The sequence below is a fragment of the Anneissia japonica genome, unplaced genomic scaffold (assembly GCF_011630105.1).
Source record: "Anneissia japonica isolate Jap-2015-1 unplaced genomic scaffold, ASM1163010v1 scaffold10466_len380309_cov135, whole genome shotgun sequence".
Lineage (NCBI taxonomy): Eukaryota > Metazoa > Echinodermata > Crinoidea > Comatulida > Comatulidae > Anneissia > Anneissia japonica.
Genome location: NW_022715455.1, coordinates 17763 through 37619, shown reverse-complemented (window position 1 = coordinate 37619; position 19857 = coordinate 17763). Strand labels below are relative to the sequence as shown.

The 19857-nt window shown below is 35.6% G+C and overlaps 3 protein-coding genes across 4 annotated transcripts in view; 1 reads left to right on the top strand and 2 right to left on the bottom strand.

The window, feature by feature from the left end:
- Window positions 1–2346, top strand: part of LOC117109228 (toll-like receptor 13) — a 10790-nt gene extending 8444 nt beyond the window's left edge. The window contains exon 2 of the mRNA XM_033251485.1: window positions 1569–2346. Coding sequence (XP_033107376.1) covers window positions 1569–2112 — 544 coding nt within the window. The 3' untranslated portion in view covers window positions 2113–2346. The remainder of the gene's footprint in view (window positions 1–1568) is intronic.
- A 5210-nt stretch (window positions 2347–7556) lies between these two features.
- On the bottom strand, window positions 7557–11014 carry LOC117109227 (uncharacterized protein K02A2.6-like). Its single transcript, XM_033251484.1, has 2 exons — window positions 10838–11014; window positions 7557–8366 (listed from the first exon to the last, which is right to left on the bottom strand). Exons 1-2 carry the CDS (start codon window positions 11012–11014, stop codon window positions 7557–7559), a joined length of 987 nt encoding a protein of 328 aa, XP_033107375.1.
- Window positions 11015–16978: 5964 nt separating this feature from the next.
- LOC117109238 lies at window positions 16979–19649 on the bottom strand. 2 transcript variants are annotated; one of them, XR_004445489.1, is made up of 4 exons: window positions 19501–19618; window positions 18710–19009; window positions 18461–18564; window positions 16979–18104 (listed from the first exon to the last, which is right to left on the bottom strand). XR_004445489.1 is itself a non-coding variant. In XM_033251498.1 (4 exons), the coding sequence occupies exons 1-4, from the start codon at window positions 19576–19578 to the stop codon at window positions 17877–17879; spliced, it is 639 nt and encodes a 212-aa protein (XP_033107389.1). In that variant the 5' UTR covers window positions 19579–19649; the 3' UTR covers window positions 16979–17876. The 2 variants fall into 2 exon arrangements, 1 of the variants encoding a protein (XP_033107389.1); XM_033251498.1 differs by having other exon boundaries at window positions 19572–19649.
- Between the last annotated feature and the right edge of the window lie 208 nt (window positions 19650–19857).

The following is a 19857-nucleotide window of genomic DNA, read 5'->3' as shown; positions in this document are numbered from 1 at the left end:
ATAGGGGCTACCAGTGGGAGCATTGAAGAATTACATGGATTTATTAATTTCGCTAACAATTTTCATCCAGCTATTGACTTCACTTATGAAATTTCCTCAAATTCGATGGCTTTCTTAGATATTAAATTTTCTATTGAGGAATTACGGCTCACTACATCAGTGAAATAAATCTACGGATGCTCATACTTACCTCAATTACGCTTCTTCGCATCCACCATCGTGCAAACAGGCCATACCATATTCACAATTTCTGAGACTCAGAAGGATATGTAGTAATGACGAGGACATTAAATCAAAAACCCAAGAAATGGCTGAATTCTTCAATCAATGCGGATATCCCACTGACATCATTAGTAAATCATTGGAGAAAGTGCATACTGTTACTCATGAGGAAGCATTGAATCCAACAGTACGTGACACCACATAACGCACACCTCTGGTTTTAACTTACCACCCTACCTCTAAGAAGATTGCTAAGATTATAACAGACAATCATTATATTTTGGAATCAGACCCAGCCACCAAAGACATTTTTAAGGAGCCTCCTATGATTTCTTATAAACGTGATCGTAGCTTGAAGGACCAGTTAGTTAAGTCAAGATTGAAAGCAATACATCCAGCAGATAATGTAGGCATGACTAGGTGTAATAGAAGTAGATGTAAGACATGTAAGCATGTTGTATGTACGGATACTATCGTAGGACCTTCCAGTAAGTTTTCTATTCGAGAGAAATTTACATGTACCTCTAGTAATGTTATATATGCTATTTTTTGTGTTAAATGTAATAAGGTTTATATAGGAGAAACGAAAAGGAGGCTTAGAGATAGATTCGTTGAACATTTGCGCTCTATCAACCTTAACACTTCAGGTCTTCCTATAGCTGAACATTTTAATGATAATCATGATATTAATAACGATATATTAGTTACCGGTATCAAACAATGTAATTCATCTGAATTTAATCGTAGACGTTTGGAGGAGCGTATTATTTTTCAACTAGGTACTTTGAAACCTCATGGACTGAACGTCTCATTTAAATCTTTCAGAGATTAATTTGTTGTTTTATTTATCTTGCTATGATGCATTCTGTGACCATTATACTATGACTTTTATTTTGCCTTTGATTTTTTTTTTTTAGACCTATGTCATTACACGCCTTCTAGGCGTAGCTGTTTGTATTGTCTTACTATGTTCATTGTTTCACTATGCCGCCAGTACCGCCGTTTAGGCTTTACCGATGCCACCGCTTCTTTTGTATATGTTCTCCATATAACCCTGTTCATTCCACTATCCTATCAGTACCTGATGATGACCTATGGTCGAAAGTACTAGTACAATAAATATTTTATTTTTGAGACAGATACAGAACTTTGTTTGACTTCTTATTTTATATATACAAATCTGTCTATGCAGCAACTCTTTACAGGAACGGTATTATCTAAGCGTCTTCTAATGCTGACTTTTGTAGCTCTAATTACAACATAAACACACAAGGTAACTAATTCAAGTATTATTGATTTTCTATAGTTTAAGTTAAACACAGATATAATATATTTTATCTCGGTAGATACTGGAATCAGCGGCGGCTGCTCAGAATACAGTACAAAAGGTTAGAAGACGAGGGTCCGCCACCAATTGACGGCGTACAGATTCGATATGACGCGTTTATCTCCTACAATAGCAAAGACGTTGATTGGGTACTGAAGTCAGTCCTACCGACACTAGAAGGTCCCGAGTTCAACTTCCGTCTCTGCGTTGACTTCCGAGATTTTGTAGTCGGTGAAGCAATCGCTGACAATATTTCTAATGCTATTAAATATAGTCGTAAAATGCTAATAGTTGTCACCAAGAACTTTGTTAAAAGTGAATGGTGTTATTTTGAAATGGAAATGGCAAGGACCCGTATGTTTGAAAATCACGAGGACATTTTTGTGGTTGTAATTTTAGAGCATGTGGCGAGTAGAAAGATACCAACATTACTTCAGAAGATCTTGAGAAAGAAGACTTACATCGAATGGACGGATAATCCAGATGGCCAGAAGGTTTTCTGGACACGATTGGCAGCAGCTTTGAATACTCCGAATGTTCACCGCGATCGTCTTATAACCTAAAAGTTCTATTTTAGAAACCAAACGTTCATGTAAATGATAATAGCGAAGAAATAAATGAAAGTCACGCGCCTACTTTTTGCAAAAATTTAGTTTTATCTTCAGCAAAAGCTCAAGGAATTGATTCTTGTCCATATTTCTGAGCTCATCGCAGTTAATACTCCACATAAACATCCCCTCTAATATCAATATAAGCTTGATCAAACCCAAACATTTGATATTCTTCATTTGTTATGAAACGTTGGCTTTAAAACGCGCTCGAAGGCGTGAGTACGTCTTTATAACTATAAAAACAGGTTTTTACTCGTTTCTAATTAATGAACCAAAATATTTTTCGTTTATTGTTTTGAGTTTTGTTGTCAAGAAGCATAGGCCTACCTATATGCTGTCTCTTATACACATCTAGATGTGTATAAGAGACAGCCATTATACTATGACTTTTATTTGCCTTTGATTTGTTTTCTTTTTTTTAGACCTATGTTAAACATTGAAAAAACGTTGTACTATCATTGAAAGTTGACTTGCGGAACACAAATTTGTTAAGCTATAACAAAATCAAACGGATATTTCGATAGCTCCTGCTATCTTCATCAACGTTAAAGTGAGAAAACTTGGGAGATCTTACATATACATAAAGAACAATAAAACAATCAGAATCAAGTTATCAATACAATTGGTTGATTGGACCTGTTATTGTTTACTGTAGTTAAATAAGTCTTAGCAATAAGCTGGTTCAATGGCACCGCCAATAAACTATCGCTTACATAATCATTTTGCCGACATCTTATCATGGTTTAATTGTAATTTATTCGCCCATTAACTTGTCACTGAACTTATATTTTGTGGTCCAATCAACTAATTGTATTGATTGGACCTGTTATTGTTTACTGTAGTTAAATAAGTGTTAGCATTAAGCTGGTTCAATGGCACCGCCAATAAACTATCGCTTACATAATCATTTTTCCGACATCTTATCATGGTTTAATTGTAATTAATTCGCCCATTACCTTGTCACTGAACTTATATTTTGTGGTCCAATCAACTAAGCCTATATTGTAGGCCTATAATAATTTTTTACTACTGTGGTAAAACATAGGCTCAAATACAGTTTATGTCTGACAATGAAATGCGTACAACGCGTAAAATAAGATACGTCATATTTAATATTTTTCATATTTTGATATTCATATTTACGGTTTTGTGAAGCTTCAAACACTGAGCATGCGTGAATAGAGAGAACACCAACTTCGTGCACACAAGGAGAATATAGTTTTTAATGACGGATTAAATTGCCATCTAGTATAATATTACCTCCAAAAAGACAACCAAACATCAATTAAATCAATATTTGAAGTGAATATGGCAAGCAAAACCAGAATGAGCGCAAAATCTAATGACTTAACAACCCAGTGGAGTCCAACGATGAGGATCTCGCCCCTGGACAGCTGGACGAAACGTTAGCCAGTCAACTAAGCAAACTGTCAGACCAACTTAACGGTAAGCTGGACAAGGTCCTAGTAATCCAAAAGGCATATAACAAAAGGCTTACCAAACTAGAAAAATCATACAAAGACATAGAAAAATCAACTAAATTTGCTATTGAATCTGCAAATGAAACAAAAGAATATATAAGGCTAATGGAAAGTAAAATTAACAAAATGGAGGACTACAAAAATAAAATGGCGGCTTCTAAGAAAAAAATGGCGGAAATAGAGAGTGCACTTATAAAGCAGGAACGATAATTGTAGGAGCTTCAATCTACGATTTGGAGGAATTAATGAGGATCCCAATGAAAAAACACTTGACAAATTACAATCCCTATTACGAGATGATCTTGGTCTTAATGACATTACAATCGAAAATTGTCTTCGAACGGGCAAACGTCAAGTGGATAAACCGAGACACATTAAAGTTCCTCTATCGGCCGCAGAGAAATAAAGTACTGATCGAAGGGAAAGCAAAACTCAAGAAAAAACATCAAAAATATATATAACGGAAGATTTACCTGAGGCAGATGTTAAGAAAAAAACGAGAATTAGCTGGAATCATGGCCCAGGCTTACGCTGAAAAGAAAAAACCCATCTTCCGAAACGGCCAGCTTTTCATCGACGGTAACCCCTACAAGCTACCACTAAAATAAACTAATGAGGCAAATTAAAATTCTAAGGAATAAAAAAGAAAATATTGTACGTTTACTTTTACATACCGTGACTGGATATTTATATATTTCTTATATTTGCAACTATGCTTGCGCTGATAGTCACGGGAGACTGTATACAGGAATGGCATGATGTCTTGTTACTCTATTAAGGTATTTCATTCTCTATGTTTACCTTCTTGTCATAGAAAGGAGATTCCTTCCCCATATTTCCATTCCACAAAAATAAAACTTGCTCTAATACAAAAAGGACAATGTTACTTTATTGGTGATTCAGCCATATTATAATGTTTCTTAATAGCAGCAATTTTACGTCATGCCATATTTACAATCGGCATAAGCATAGCTACCCAGTATTTTCTTACTTAACTTTTAATTACGTCACTACTGTAAATAAGATACTGGAGTGATGACGTCATATTTCACTGCAAGTCTGCAACATTTGTCTTGTTTTATTGTTTTCTTGCACCTGAGCTAAATAACCCGAACGGCTTTCATCAGGCATATTACCTGTTTTCTGGTTCTATCGACCAGCTTTTCAAATGACAGGTGCGTCGGCCCGGTGACTCTGACGCTTGGTTATTCTTGGCTTGAATTAGTGACAGTCACTACGGTATTAAGTTAGTTTAATATTTTCCTAATTTCTCCAAGTGAACATGTTGTAGGCTCAGATTTGAGTTCTTATCATTAATCTTTCGGTTTTATTTTTTTTATTTTGTTATACTTTGAGATATTGTATATCATTAATATGATCGATTTAAATAATGATGACCATGATGAAAACATCGAAGAAACTAAGTATTACCAGATTGATGATTTCAATCGTAGTTTTAGTATTCATTCAAAGATGATTATTTCTCTATACTAAGCCTAAACTGTCGCAGTATGGTAAACAAGTTTGACGACATTTTACAATTGGTTTCCTCTTTAAATCATAATTTTTCAATTATAGCATTAGAAGAGACATTGATCTCAAACAATTGTACAATGTCATTATATGAAATCCCAAATTTTACGTTTGTTCACAAAGACAGGGTAAGACGTAAAGGTGGCGGAGTCGCCCTATACATATCGGATAAACTAAGTTTTGAAATACGTGGTGACCTTCCATTGATATTGTCCGAAGCTGAATCTATATTTATTGACGTTAAAGTACATAATAAGATAATATCATGTGGTGTTGTATATAGACCCCCTGATACAAATGAACAAACCTTCACTGAACAGTTATCATTAGTTATGCATACAATAAATAATGAAAATAAAATAGCATACATTAGTGGGGACACCAAATTAGATATAAGCCAACACATGACAGATAGCAATATAGCTTCTCACCTAGACAATCTTCAATCTCAGTCTTTTTCCTTTCTCATAAACAAACCAACGAGAATCACAGAAACTACTGCTACCATAATAGATAATATATTTTTCAAACTCCTATCAAACACATTCCATTAATACTGAAATCATTTATTCAGACATCTCTGATCATTTCCCCATATTTTGTATAGACACATCCGAAAAGAACTACAAAAATAATGACAATAAATATGTATTTATACGTAAAAATACAAAATATAACAATGATTTTTTTAAACATGAACTACAAAAGCAAAAATGGGAAGATGATTTAAGTTCAAATAACGCAAATCAAACGTATGGAAACTTCTCTAGATCATTACAAACATTGATTACACACATGATAAACGTTTCACTTACAACCGGTTGTTTCCCTGATGAATTAAAAATTGCGAAACTATACCCGTATTCAAAAGTGGCGATAAACATAACATTGATAATTATCAACCCATAACAATCTTACCCTGTCTTTCAAAAATATTCGAAAGAGTGGTCTACGATCAGACTATTTCCTTTCTTAACAAATATCACATAATAAACAGTTCTCAATATGGTTTTCGGCAACAACACTCTACAATTCACGCCCTATTACAAACCATAGGAGAAATAACGTCAGCTATTGAAAACAAATCATTTATTATAGGTGTATTTTTAGACTTATCAAAAGCATTCGATACGATTGATCACAAATTACTTATTGAAAAAATGAAATATTATGGATATTATGGCATACGGGGGGGGGGGGTGTATTAGATTGGTACAAAAGTTACTTAGCCCACAGAACAAAATATGTTGCTATAGAATCTGGGGAATCCGTAAAAAGAGAACTGACTCTTGGTGTTCCGCAAGGATCCATACTTGGTCATCTTTTGTGCCTATTATTTATTAATGACATTTTTTTGGTGTGCAAAGATATAGAACTCATCATCTTTGCGGATGATACCAATATGTTTCTAAAACATAATGAACCTACATATGCATGTGATATGATGAACTATGAATTACACCGCCTGTCAGCATGGTTTATAGCAAATAAGCTGACAGTCAACACCAAAAAAAACCAAAATATATCATATTTAGAGGCCGAAATAGTACATTTCAGTTTACTAATGTACAATTATCAATTAATAATTCTGTACTCGAAAGAGTAACTCCTATAAAATTTCTAGGTGTTAATCTTGATGAATTTCTATCATTTCATAACCATATTGATGCCATCGCAAATAAAGTCTCAAAGGTAATAGGAATCTTCAATAAATTGAAATATTTTTTACCCTATTCAATAATGTCACAAATATATAAATCCATAATTCTCCCCGACTTAACATACGCAATAATGTACCGCGACGAGTGCTAGGCCCCTAATCACAATTCGTCCAACCATGTATGGAGGTAATATTTATAGTATACGCACCTTTACAGAAGTGTGCTGTGACGATATTCGATGGGGAATAATGACGATAATGAAGTATAATACAACTGGGTAAACTGCTTAACTACGTACTTTAATAACTAAACTCAAGATGGCTGACTAACCATGCCATGCCGTACAACGTCTGGTGATCATTAACTAAATGACTTATTAACACTGGGGGCGCTATACCCTTCTAGCGATGGTACTGGTTATTATCATTACACCCCCTTTACTGAAAGATAAATTCCAGTCACTATTGCAATAGAGGTTTGGTTAGAAACAAACTGGTATGACAAGTCAATTATGAATATATTAAGGCATGAGCATATGGAACAAAACATAAACTTTGAATGACTTCTGACTTTAAAAGTATGGGGTGTTTTAAAAAGATTAATAGCAATAAAATGGAATAAAAAGAAATAACAGAAACTTTCACTTGTCTAGATTATCAGTTCAATTATAACTATCAGTTCAAAAGTCAAGCATAGTCAAACATGCAATAATGTTTAAGAATCATTTGTTTGCAAATCTCGCAGGTTTCCTAATATGGCGACTACTTCTGCGTAGGATAAATGCATCAGACAATTCAACATCGTACGATCTTGGCTCACTTCGTTTCTTTAACACTGTCGCAGGTTCCCATTTGCGTAGATTTGCTTCATTGTTAATTACTCTAACACTTTCCCCCTCTTTTTGGGCTTGCGACTGTTTCGCGTGTTTATCATAATAGCGTTTTTGTGTTGCTTGACGGTCAGCGAGTGCGCTATCGACTTCGCTAAGACCGCCAGAGATTCGCATTGGCATGTTCGACTTGTAGACTCTTTGGTTCAAGATTTCCGCACGAGATGGGAGTCTACTGTCGGTAGGCGTTGATCTGAGTATCAATAGAGCGCGTTGTGGGCCTTCCTTAGATTCAGTAGCTTTCTTTAGCGTATTCTTTACTGTCTGTACTTGGCGCTCGATGAATCCATTTGATTGACTATATCGTGGTGATGTCTTGACATGAGTAATGCACCAACTTTCTGCAAATTGCTCAAACTCGTCGGAGTCAAATTGCGGACCATTATCACTGACAATTTCATCTGGGGTATCGTGTTCTGCAAAAACTTCTCTTAACACGTTGATGACTGTTTTAGCTGTAGTACCGCTGCGTAGATATTTGACGATTGGAAACTTTGAGTAATAATCGCAGAGAATGAGGTAATTGGAACCATCAAGGGCAAACAAGTCTACTCCTAACTTTTTCCACGGTCTGGTAGGTATTTCATGCTCTTTTAACAGGATTATGCGTTCTTTGTTAAGGGGGATGGATGGTGTAGTAAACTACATTGATGACATATTAATCTATTCCACAATTTGGGAGGAACATGTAAGGTCTATTGAAGAGTTATTTTGCAGGTTACGGGGTGCAGCATTGACTGCTAGACCAAGTAAATGTTTTGTGGGACAACAACAGGTTGAATTTCTCGGTTATGTGGTCGAAAATGGTATGTTACTTCCAAGGGCCAAGAAAATAGAAAGCATTCTAGGTATTAGTCTTCCAACAGCAAAGAAACAACTTAGGTCGTTTTTAGGAGTAACAAATTATTACAGGAAGTTTGTGCCGAATTACGCAACCATCGCAACACCCCTTACTGATTTAACAAGGAATAAGGAACCGGAAAAGTTATGTTGGGAGCAACAACACGAAAATGCCTTTAGGTTACTGAAGGAGAGATTAACTAACTACCCTATTTTACATCTTCCAGATCTAACTAAAGGTTTCATTTTTAGAACAGATGCATCTGACATAGGGCTAGGGGCAGTTCTGCTACAAAAAAAAGTAAAGAAAAATTCCCGATTGCGTATGCCAGTCGAAAACTCATTTCAAGGGAGAAGAACTTCTCGACGATCGAAAAGGAATGTTTAGCGATTGTGTGGGGGATTAAGAAATTTGAAACTTTCTTATATGGGCGTCAATTTGTCTTAGAGACAGATCACCAACCATTAACGTATCTAAAAACAAGTAAAGTTGCAAATGGTAGATTAATGAGGTGGGCTCTTGCCTTGCAGCCTTATACATTCGTCATTAGAGCCATAAAGGGAAGTGATAACGTTGGTGCAGATCTACTCAGCAGATTGTAGATGGGTTTAAATCTAAATGTTAACATGTAATAGGGTTTACATTGGAAATAAAAGTGATTTGAGATACGGAAGTGTTAGTGTTTTGATATATATTTCTGGGTGCCAAAGTATTATAATAATTTGCTTGAGGAAGGGAGAAAATGTGAATTTGAGTGTGTCGTCCTGGACATGACGTTAAAAGGTATCCAAAAAGAAGAGTTTTTTTTCAGTTTGAGGAAGGGATGTTTGAGTTCGTCGTCCTGAACATGACGTTAAAAGGTATCCGAATAGAAGTGTTTTGTTCGTTTTGAGGGAAGCTGAATGTTTAGTTGAAAAGCCAAACTCTGAATTTAGTTCGATCGAAGAATGCAAGAAATTGGTTGTTTTGATTGTTAGTTGTGACAAGTTAAAAAAAATAAACAAAACTTTGCTTAAAAGAATGTATTTGGTTGAAAGGTGTAGAAGAAATGTGTTTGATGTGGAAGGATTGGTGAGTAAGGGAATGTTGTGGGAAAGAGAAACCTATATTATTTTTTTGTATGAAAAGGGTTATTTGTGACAAAATTAATATATATGGAAATGGTGTTATATTTATTGTATGTTTAAACAAGGAAATGCTAATTTGAGAAGAAATGTACACTGTAATTGTTAAGTAAGAATATTAAGAGTTATATTGTTATAATGGTTAATTATGATAAAATTGTTAAAGTGACAGTCATGTTTAAAATAATAATTAAATATGATGTAGAAAATTATTCATTCATTCCTGAAAACTGCTAAAGTACAATGAAATTCTTAAATAGGGTGTTGTCACCATATTTAGGATATTTCATTCTACTTTGCAGCACTGCTAACTGAATCGTGAACTAATGAATATGCATAGTTGTATGACTCAAGTTAAAACAGTCTGTGAATGGAAATAAGTTACATGAATATTAATGAGGTTAAGGCAAAGTGGCAGTGTAGGATTCGTGCATTTAAGTGGAGTGTAAAAGTATGCAAATGTATTTAAAATGGTTAGTTTAAAGGTATCTAGCCAGGAGTTGAAGAGAGAATATCTTAAAGGAAATATGTGGACTGAGGAGTGTCGGTTAAAGGACATATCAGTCGAGGCACATTTTAAGGTAAAAGTACAAGGCTTATATGTAAAAGCTTAAAGTAATTATACGTGAGTGATAGCTGAAGTAAGAGAGCTTCACAGTATTTTTGAATCAAGAAATGAAGTAAAGAATTGACCGTGAGTACTGTTAATAGTTGATAAATCAGAATATCTACATATTGGCATATAGGGTAGTAGTACTAATAGTGCATGTATTTTGATATGTTATGGGAATACTTACCTTCAATATGTATATACATATATAGATATATGCTATGTATAATATGTTAAAGCGTATTTTGATAGAAAAGAAATACCATTAGCATACCATTTTATATAAATGTTGTATTCATTTATAGATGGTCGGAGGAGGTAGAGCCAAGTAGCCTATACCCAAGATTTATGTACCAAATATACTAAAGTGATATTGCAGACTGAGGGTAAAAGCCCTAGCAGTTAGCAAGACTTAGTAGATGATCTGTACTTCGAATGCACTATTACAGTGATAAAGATTCTAGGAGGTAGCACAATACTTTTTCATTGGATATGCAAAACGAACTTTTATTTATGAAGCGTTCATTTGTGCTTAGACCTCATGCTCCATGGTATTTGTGCGACCACCATAAAATGAAGGTTGAACGCCGACGTTTAGAACGCAAGTGGTTGAGATCTGGTCTTTTGGTAGATAAACAACTGTATCAAGGCCAATGTACCAAATACAACGAACATCTTTGCAAAACGAACGTCTTGCACAAGTGACTTTTCTCATTTTGTTGCTGTCTCTGAAGAGGAAGTTTTGGAGGTTATAATATCATCTTCAATTACCTCATGTTCTCTCGACCCACTATTATAACTGAACTTGTGAACACTTCCTTGAGCTCAGGTTTATTTCCATCTTCGCTTAAGCATGCCTGCATTACTCCATTGTTGAAAAAGCCATCATTGAATGCTGAAGAACTTTCAAATTTTCGACCTATTTCCAATCTTCCATTCCTTGGGAAGGTCATCGAAAGGGTGGCATACAATCAGCTGCAATCTTATCTTAACAGCAATGGTTTATTCGCTTCTAGACAATCGGCCTATCGACCAAATCATAGTGTGGAATCTGCTCTTCTTTATGCCCAGAACGATATTCAGATTGCACTTGATAACCATAATGAGGTTTTAATGGTCCTTTTGGATTTTAGTGCTGCTTTCGATACCATCAATCATAAGCAGTTACTAAACCGTCTATCCTCGCGCTATGGTATCTCTGGTATCGCCCACCAATGGTTTGCATCATATCTAGAGAATAGGTCTCAGTCTGTTGCTATCAAGGATGTTATGTCAAATCCCACTTCACTTACATTTGGTGTCCCCCAAGGCTCGTTTGTTTGGCCAATTTTATTTATTCTATTTACAACTCCGCTGCTCGAAATTATTGCTTCACATGATGTGAAGTGTATGTCATATGCTGATGATACGCAGCTCTATGTTATTTTCCATCCAGATCAGCACGATGCTGCTGTCAGTAGACTAGAATTGTGCATAGCCAAAGTTCGATCTTGGTGTCAGTCCAACAACCTTATAATGAATGATGCAAAAACTGAACTCATTCGTTTTTCATCATGTTTTAAGCCTGCTCGCTGGACTCCTTCTATCAAAATAGGAGATGCATTCATTGAGCCTTCGCTGTCCTGTAGAAATCTTGGGAGTTGTTATGGACTCTTCCCTTAGTATGTCTAATCAGGTACACAACATCTGTAAAGCTGGGATTCAGTCAATTCGTAGAATTTGGAGTATCCGGAAGTATCTTGATCCTAGATCAACTGAGATTCTCGTTCATGCTTTTGTAACATCAAGGCTGGATTGTTGTAACTCATTGCTTTATGGATTGCCAGCTAAGGATATTTCAAAACTTCAGCGAGTTCAGAATGCAGCTGCCCGTTTGGTCACTTTAAGCCCAATTAGGGATCATATTACTCCTGTGTTGAGGCACCTTCATTGGCTTCCTGTAACACAGAGAATTACTTACAAGATTTTATTATTTGTTTTCAAAGCACTTCATAATTCCTCGCCAATGTTTATTTCACAACTCATTCATCCTTACATTCCTAAGAGGTCTCTGTGATCTAGTTCAGAGTCTCTACTTGCTCATTCCACTCGCTCGTCGACAAAGCATTATGGTAGTCGTTCTTCCTCTTTGGCTTCTGTCTTTCTTTGGATTGCTCTGCCCAATAAAATCCGACAGGCAACTTCCATTGATGATTTTAAGGCAGCTTTAAAAACTCAACTTTTTAACTTGTATTTTTCTTATTTTTTTTCCCCGAATTTTGTTTTTACTGTTAAGCGCATTGAGGCTTTAGCATAATGCGCTATATAAGCCACAATTATTATTATTATTATTATTCGGCTTTGGTTTTAGCTGCTTAAGTAACCGATTGACAACATATCTAGGAAAACCATTCCATAGCATCATCTTCTTGATTCTTTCAATTTCACTGGTAAAGTATAGCACAGGCGAGCATATTCTCTATGCTCTAGATAAAAGGCTACGAACCCAAAATATTTTATGAGTCCATGGAACAAAGCTATAAAAATGAATATATTGACCAGTATGTGTTTTCTTACGATACACTCCTATTTCACCATTGGTTGTGCATGTTAAATCAAGAAAATTAATGTTACAGCATTCAAATGTCTCGTCAAAAGTAAAGTTAATATTCTGGTGGAAATATTTGAGTGAGTTAAGTACTAGTGGGACATCGGAAAGCTTAGCTAAAACAAGAGTATCATCAACAAATCTAACATAGAATTTCAATATAACATTAGCAACAAGATTAGGAATAACTTTTTTTCTTAAGTTCTGTCATAATAATATTGGCTAGGACTGGGCCCAACGGTGACCCCATAGAGACGCCATCAGTTTGCCTATCTTTGTTTGTGAGTCTCCTTCTGTTGAGATATTTAAAAATCGTGTCAAGACTCATCTCTTTAGTATATTTTAATTTGCAAATTTCTAGCTCATAGAGACCTATGTATTTTGCGCTTTACAAATCAAAATTGTTATTATTTATTATATAATGTGTTATCTTAATAGTTTACGAAGAGTATTCTTTTTTGTTTTGTTCTGAAACGAAAAACTGGTGAAACATGCCATTAATATCAGCCTGGATTGCTACTCTTTCTTTTATAAAACGAGATAGGACTCTTAATAAGGCATTCACCAAGTCTGCACCTTAAAGGTAGTAAGCATTCATTAAGGGATGTTCAAGCGTATTCTGCTGAACAATCGAATACAACTCTAATTTGATCTCGTTTTTTGGGGGTGATAAACACCATGATGACGGACGTATTTAATTGTACTATTATCCAAATTAATTTCGTTATCAGGCACTTTTTCAACACAGTTATTCAGTACACCATGCATAAACGTTACATAATCCTCTTTATACTTGGGATTATGTTGAAATTTGAGTTTTAACTAAGTTTTTTAACAGCCATAGTTCTATCGTTGGGCATGCTAACACTAGGCATTTTTCGTTTTGACTACGCGGCCAGTCTACTACGAACTAATGGAGCGTGACGGCAACGCCAAGACACTGTTCGCGTAGTAGACCAATAGAGCTGTTTTCGTTTTTTTTAAAGGCGACTACGACGACGCAGCACACACGTACGCCTACGGAGGGGAGTTAGTCGACCATGGTTTTATTACCAGAGAACAATGTTCCCTTGTTTTATATTTGAAAAGGGAAATGTGAAAAAAAAACTTTAGCCAAATACTGTATACAAAATTAAAAGTTTCCAGTAAACACTGAGTGATGTTTCGCTGTTGGCTAGGATCTAGACCTACCAAGGCTACGCTAGGCCAGCCTAGCCTAGGCCCTAGGTGTCAAAAGAGTCGTTACCGGGAGAAGAGGGGTGTCAGGCCTGCTCAGGCAATTTGCCAAATGCAACGATGATGTACAAATAAATAACAATTTTAAACAGGTATTTTAATTTAGCAAGACTTGATTCACGATATCAAGGGCGGATGCCCTAGCTAGCGGCACCAGATAATGCGTTTTCTCCTACCCGAAATCCACCCTGACAAGGCTAGGCTAGCCTAGGCCTAAGGCTCTTTTTTCACTATCCCCTGATTTACCTAAATTTATGCTGTGACTATTCATTCCTCATTTATTGCATGTGTATAAATAGGCCTTTATATAAAACATTTAATTACTCACTTGTTTTAATAATTAATTCATTATAAACGAATAATGCTCGATCGCGGATGCGATGAAAATTGCAACCCCCAACAAAAAAGTTACCAGCAGTTTACTAAACAATCCGGTGATCTGATTGGTCAGTATTAGGGTAGTCGCCACTACGCCAAATTTAGCCAGTAAGGTTTGTGAGCATGCGCAGATGTCTGTTACGCTCTATTAGTTCGTAGTAGACTGGCCGCGTAGTCAAAACGAAAAATGCCTATTACTACGCAAAGGCAGTGGCATCTAATAATGACCATCAGAACGTCTAACAATATTATCATCCATGATATTCATGAATTTCAAATCATCTGTAGACATAGTATGATGTTGGGTTTAATTGTAATCTGTAAAAGCAAGTTCATACATAGATAGAATCATTTCTTTACCCGATTTTTGACTCACCAACCGATCCTTTGGCGTGATACTACAAGGTTCATTTGAACCAATAATTCTGTTTGCAACTACTACTTCAGGATCTTGCTGGAAAATAGTTCCAACAATTCCCCTATCACCTTTGGGTGCATTGTTGCCAATCAACTAGCACACATCGATGTTAGGCATATAAGGCGAAATGTTGCCAGTAATTCGTTTAAGGTGGTTCCATTTCTAAGCTGTGCTTGGAGTTGGTGTCTGTGCTCTGTCTACTGGGCTTTTCCTCGTGAGTACACGTTAGGCAAAGGGGTGACTGTTTTCCGGTCGAAACTAACGACTTCCAAGTGCTTTAATGTCTTACATGCTATCAAGGACGACTGGTAGTGTATAGTGGATACCTGCAGGCGTGTATCCTCTCCTACAACCCAAAGCTTCTTACATACGTAACATACGTAATTCCTTTTGAGGATTTAGTGAATTAATTTAACTACACTGGATCATCGAATTATCAGTAACTGTATTTTTTATTTCATACGGTAACGCAATGAGAGGTGCTTGCATTGTTATGTATGTGTAAACAAGATAGATGACTGTAACCACAATGCTTACACTTGACAATATTATTACAATTGTACCTTTTATGCTCTTTGGACATACCGTAACCATAACATATCTTCTCATCCATGAAGAACCGTCTCTGTCGCGTCGAGGCATCTTATCAAAGGCACTACAGGCATCTATGTGATGCTCATCCTGGCAGTACAAGCACGTCAACTTAGCCGTAGTAGTGAGAGTGTGAGCTGGGGGTTTTTTACGGGTTTGAGGTTTTCGATAGTCTGCTTTCACAGGTGGCCGAGTTATGGGTGTGATAGGTTGATCGAAGACAGGAATATTGGCTTCTTTGGCTCTCATCCGCAAAAATTGTGCAAAAACTAAGAAACTTGAAAAGAACCATTATCATTCATGTGTGATTGTACTACTTTTCTCCACTTGCTCTTAATATAACATGGAATTTTAACAATGGACTTGACATTTTCTGTGGGTAATCTAACACCCCTAAGTCGGGAATTCTTTGCTAAGAAACAAGAACTTTATTTAGAAAATCAGAATAAGTTCTTAAAGCTTTAGCATTAATATGATTAATCTTCGGCCAATTCTCAAGTCTGGATAAATAGGCTTTGACACAACCGCATTATTTCCATACCTATCCCTGAGTTCTTACGAGCAAGATGATACGAATTTTCGGACTGTAGTAACAAATCATTACCTATCATATTTTGCGGCTCACCATTTAAATGCTGCCCAAGCAAATTTAATTTCTCGTGAATCGGCACTGCTTTAGATTCTATTAAAGATGTAAATGATGCCTCCCACATAGGGAACTTCAAAGGGTCACCATCAAATTGTCAACATGTATGGCAGGCAAACGGAGTGAATCAATCAATTCTTTCATCATAAAGGTATCTGTAGAACCTTGAGTTACACCAACATTATGAGTCGTATGAGAAGGCATATAATAGTCAGGATATTGTGTATTGTTAGCATACATAGGTATGAAATGCTATCGTTACTTGAGTTGTAGATCTATTAACATTAATCGTAGAAATATTGGGATATGGATCAATATTTGGAAGAAAGGCTTGACATGTTGGTTGATGCTTGAACGCTGACACAGGAGGATGATGCACTGAAACAGGAGGATGAGATGCTGAAACAATAGGATTTGGGGCATTAATAACAAAAACTTGATTAGGCATTGTGAACCATGAAGGTACATGCTTGGCCCAACAAGTGTAGACCGACTCACTTCCGTCAACACAGAAGATACATTGCTTGCTGCTATGCCGATTGTTTCCAAATACTATGCGTATCAAAACACCTTGATTTTGTCCATCTCAAAACACTTTGACTTCTTCCATATCAAAACACTTTGATTTATTGTAACGGAGCCTACACTCCGGTAATATTGTAGAGCCCACACTCCTTTAAATGCAACAAAGACGATGATTCACATACAGCTACAAAGCAAAATAAGTTTAGCTGATCATGCTTTAATACGGTACTTCTGCATACAGCAACAAATTATACAATAATAAAATAAAGTAACAAACTGAATAGCTGATAAATCAAAGTGGTCTTTCAAGTATAATAAACATAACAAATGTATGTAAAAAAAGAACCGTTTTTATTAGACATCATATATATGAGTTAACACAACACCTTGAATTTCATGTCTGCATAATTAGTTACACGGAGCCTTCACTATGTGAGGTTATTAGAGGTTACTCAAGCATGCATACAGACAAAAAGTACAATAAGTTTTAAACGTACAACAATATAGCCTATCACTGTGAATCTGCAATTAAAAATTCTAACAGTACATATGATGAAGGTTGGCGACAGGATTTTGCCCAACGGGGGTACGATGTTTCTGTCAAGAGCAAAGTTCGCATTGTCAGGCATCGCCTAAATCCTTTTGAAATTGGTCCTAGTGGGGGTAGTAAAGCCCCAAAAAACGTTGGATGAGTTGAAATTAGTAAACAAAAAAAGGATATCAAGCAATAGACACGCCCCACTTAGGAGTCTATACTTTCAGTGTGTGTTCGATTTCAATTTAACAAAGGAATTCATTACGCCACCTGTCGACAGTGATCATTTATACAGTTCACGGGAAAATGTGCATCGGCAAATCTGAGTTTTTGTCTAAACAAATTAGAATTTTGTCGAGACAAAATAGCAGTTATCATTGATGTAAACTATTCGGCTGATGACCATCTGGCGCAGTGAGTGCCAGGCTTAATACAGTTTTAGGATGTACTCATAAACTTGAGCATAAACAATTCCCTTTACGATTTTCAATAAAAAAATAAGCATACACAAATCTGTTAGTTACGACACTCTGTTTTAATACTTTTTTCCCCACAGGAACAACCATAGCTAACTTTAAGTAATGTAGTACTTTTCCGAGTTCAATGCAATAGATAAGTATAGACTATTATGGATTTTGCAATTACTTCAGCAGCTGCATAATTAAATAGGCTTATTTTGCTCGTATTCGTCAGCATTTATTACATCATATATCGGATCCGAATAAACGACGTTGAAGTCAAATCTAGAGTGATGCTCATTTTTCTCATTCGGGGCGTTTCTGGCTGCAGAACCATCATCATTGTGTAAAGCTTTGCTACTGTATTCCGCAGAATTCAACAGAAATGTTTTGTTCTGATGCATCTGATACTGGTGACGATCTTGTCCTTTCTAAATGAGTAGAATAAACAATATTTTTTTTTATTTGGAAGTAAAGAAATTTCTCTGTGGTCCTCTTTTTCAATAAACTTTCTCTGGTTAGGCTCTATAGTTACCAAATAGCGGGAAGTAAGAGTATTTTTGGTGTGAATCACACCCAAGCATAACACAATAATTCCGAAAACATATCTCCAGTGAGGTACTTCGGAAGACAATTCTCTTCTTTTTCCCAAGCACTTTACGTTTTAGTTTAACGTACACATGAGCCATATTGCACATGGTTAAACAACTTTAATACAATAAAATCCAATGACATTATAATATTTCCATACTTTATTAATTTTGAGTTGAAATACGTCAATACTTACACGGATGCAGTGGCATATTAGACAAGTTGGAAAAGAACCAAGAATAAATGCTGTAACTGCGGTAACGGCAAGAACCGTGTAAGTGTATATCTTAAACGGAAGACCTATAAAAATATACAGTGATGATGCTTCTTGTTCTAAATATTATAATAATTTAAATACAGTAATCCAATAAGCACCGCTATTGAGTATTGCGCCGAGGCGTTTAATAAAGATTTTCTATCACTCATTGATCATGGTGGTACTCACATGATTTACAGACTGATATATTTAGCTCTAAACTTGACCTTCCTTTTCTGTGTGCGTCATTTTTTACTCTGCACTGGTAATTTCCACTGTCATCAACAGATGCGAACGAAATTCGAATTCTATTAAAATCTTCATATATTTCGTACCTTGAGCTATCGTTGCTAATGATGATGTTGTCTTTTAACCACGTGACTTGTATCGGTGTAGATGGGTTAACATTGATGTTACTGCAAGTTAAGGTAAACGAGTTGCCTTCACATACAACGCTTGGAGATACAATGACTTCTGGTTTATCTAGATCTAATAAAAAAAATCAAATCAAGCTTCCGTTTAGTTTGCAAAATAGCACAAAGTGTGAAAGTTGTTTTTCCATTGAAGGGTGATTGTGTTATTGTTATTGTATTTATTATTATTATTTTAATTATTATTATTAGTAGTATTATTGTCAATATAATACTAATAATAATAATAATAGTTTATTCTTATATAGCACAAGCTCTTAATTCGCTTATTATTATTATTATTATTATTATTATTATTATTATTATTATTACTATTTACATGATTAAACTACAGGCTCAATATCGGTAATTAAAACTATTCTAGCACAATACATTTAGCAGCGATAAAGGGTCCAAAATGGCCAGGGGGTTATAAAAAAATAAAAGACATTTGAACCTCCATCCAGAATCATCTCGTGTTGGTTAGTTGATGATCAGATTAGCTACAGTTCTGTCGTCAGCTTTGTAACGCCCATTTACTTTATGTATAGAATCAATAACTATATTTACATCATTTCCTGAGTCATCAACTTCGTTCCACATTATAGTTTTCAGATTCCCTTCAACTGTTGATTACTTACACGGCATCGTAACTTGACTGGAGCCTTCTAGTACATTTGGTATCAACACGCCCTTAATAAGAGCTTTCCACTAACTGTCTCTTATACACATCTAGATGTGTATAAGAGACAGGTTCTGTATTATGCGTTATTTGTAAAGGTTCAGAGGAGCAGTCTGCGAGTGCAAAAATGTTGCCCCAACCGTTATTCTAACCTCATTCTTCACATTTATTTTCCAAATTAAATCTTCTCAAACTCACGGACATTAATTTATTTCAACATTCTATTTTTCCAAAGGTGGATCTGG

Excerpts from the sequence above, each read along its gene's own strand:
- LOC117109227 (XM_033251484.1), bottom strand. The coding sequence starts at position 11,014 with ATGAGAAAAGTCACTTGTGCAAGACGTTCGTTTTGCAAAGATGTTCGT. Across the intron at positions 8,367-10,837 it reads CAAATACCATGGAGCATGAG|TTTACTACACCATCCATCCC; the intron begins GTCTAAGCACAA and ends TCATCAATGTAG.
- LOC117109238 (XM_033251498.1), bottom strand. Across the intron at positions 18,565-18,709 it reads TATATCAGTCTGTAAATCAT|GTCTTCCGTTTAAGATATAC; the intron begins GTGAGTACCACC and ends ATATTTTTATAG. Across the intron at positions 18,105-18,460 it reads TAATATGCCACTGCATCCGT|AAAGGACAAGATCGTCACCA; the intron begins GTAAGTATTGAC and ends CTACTCATTTAG.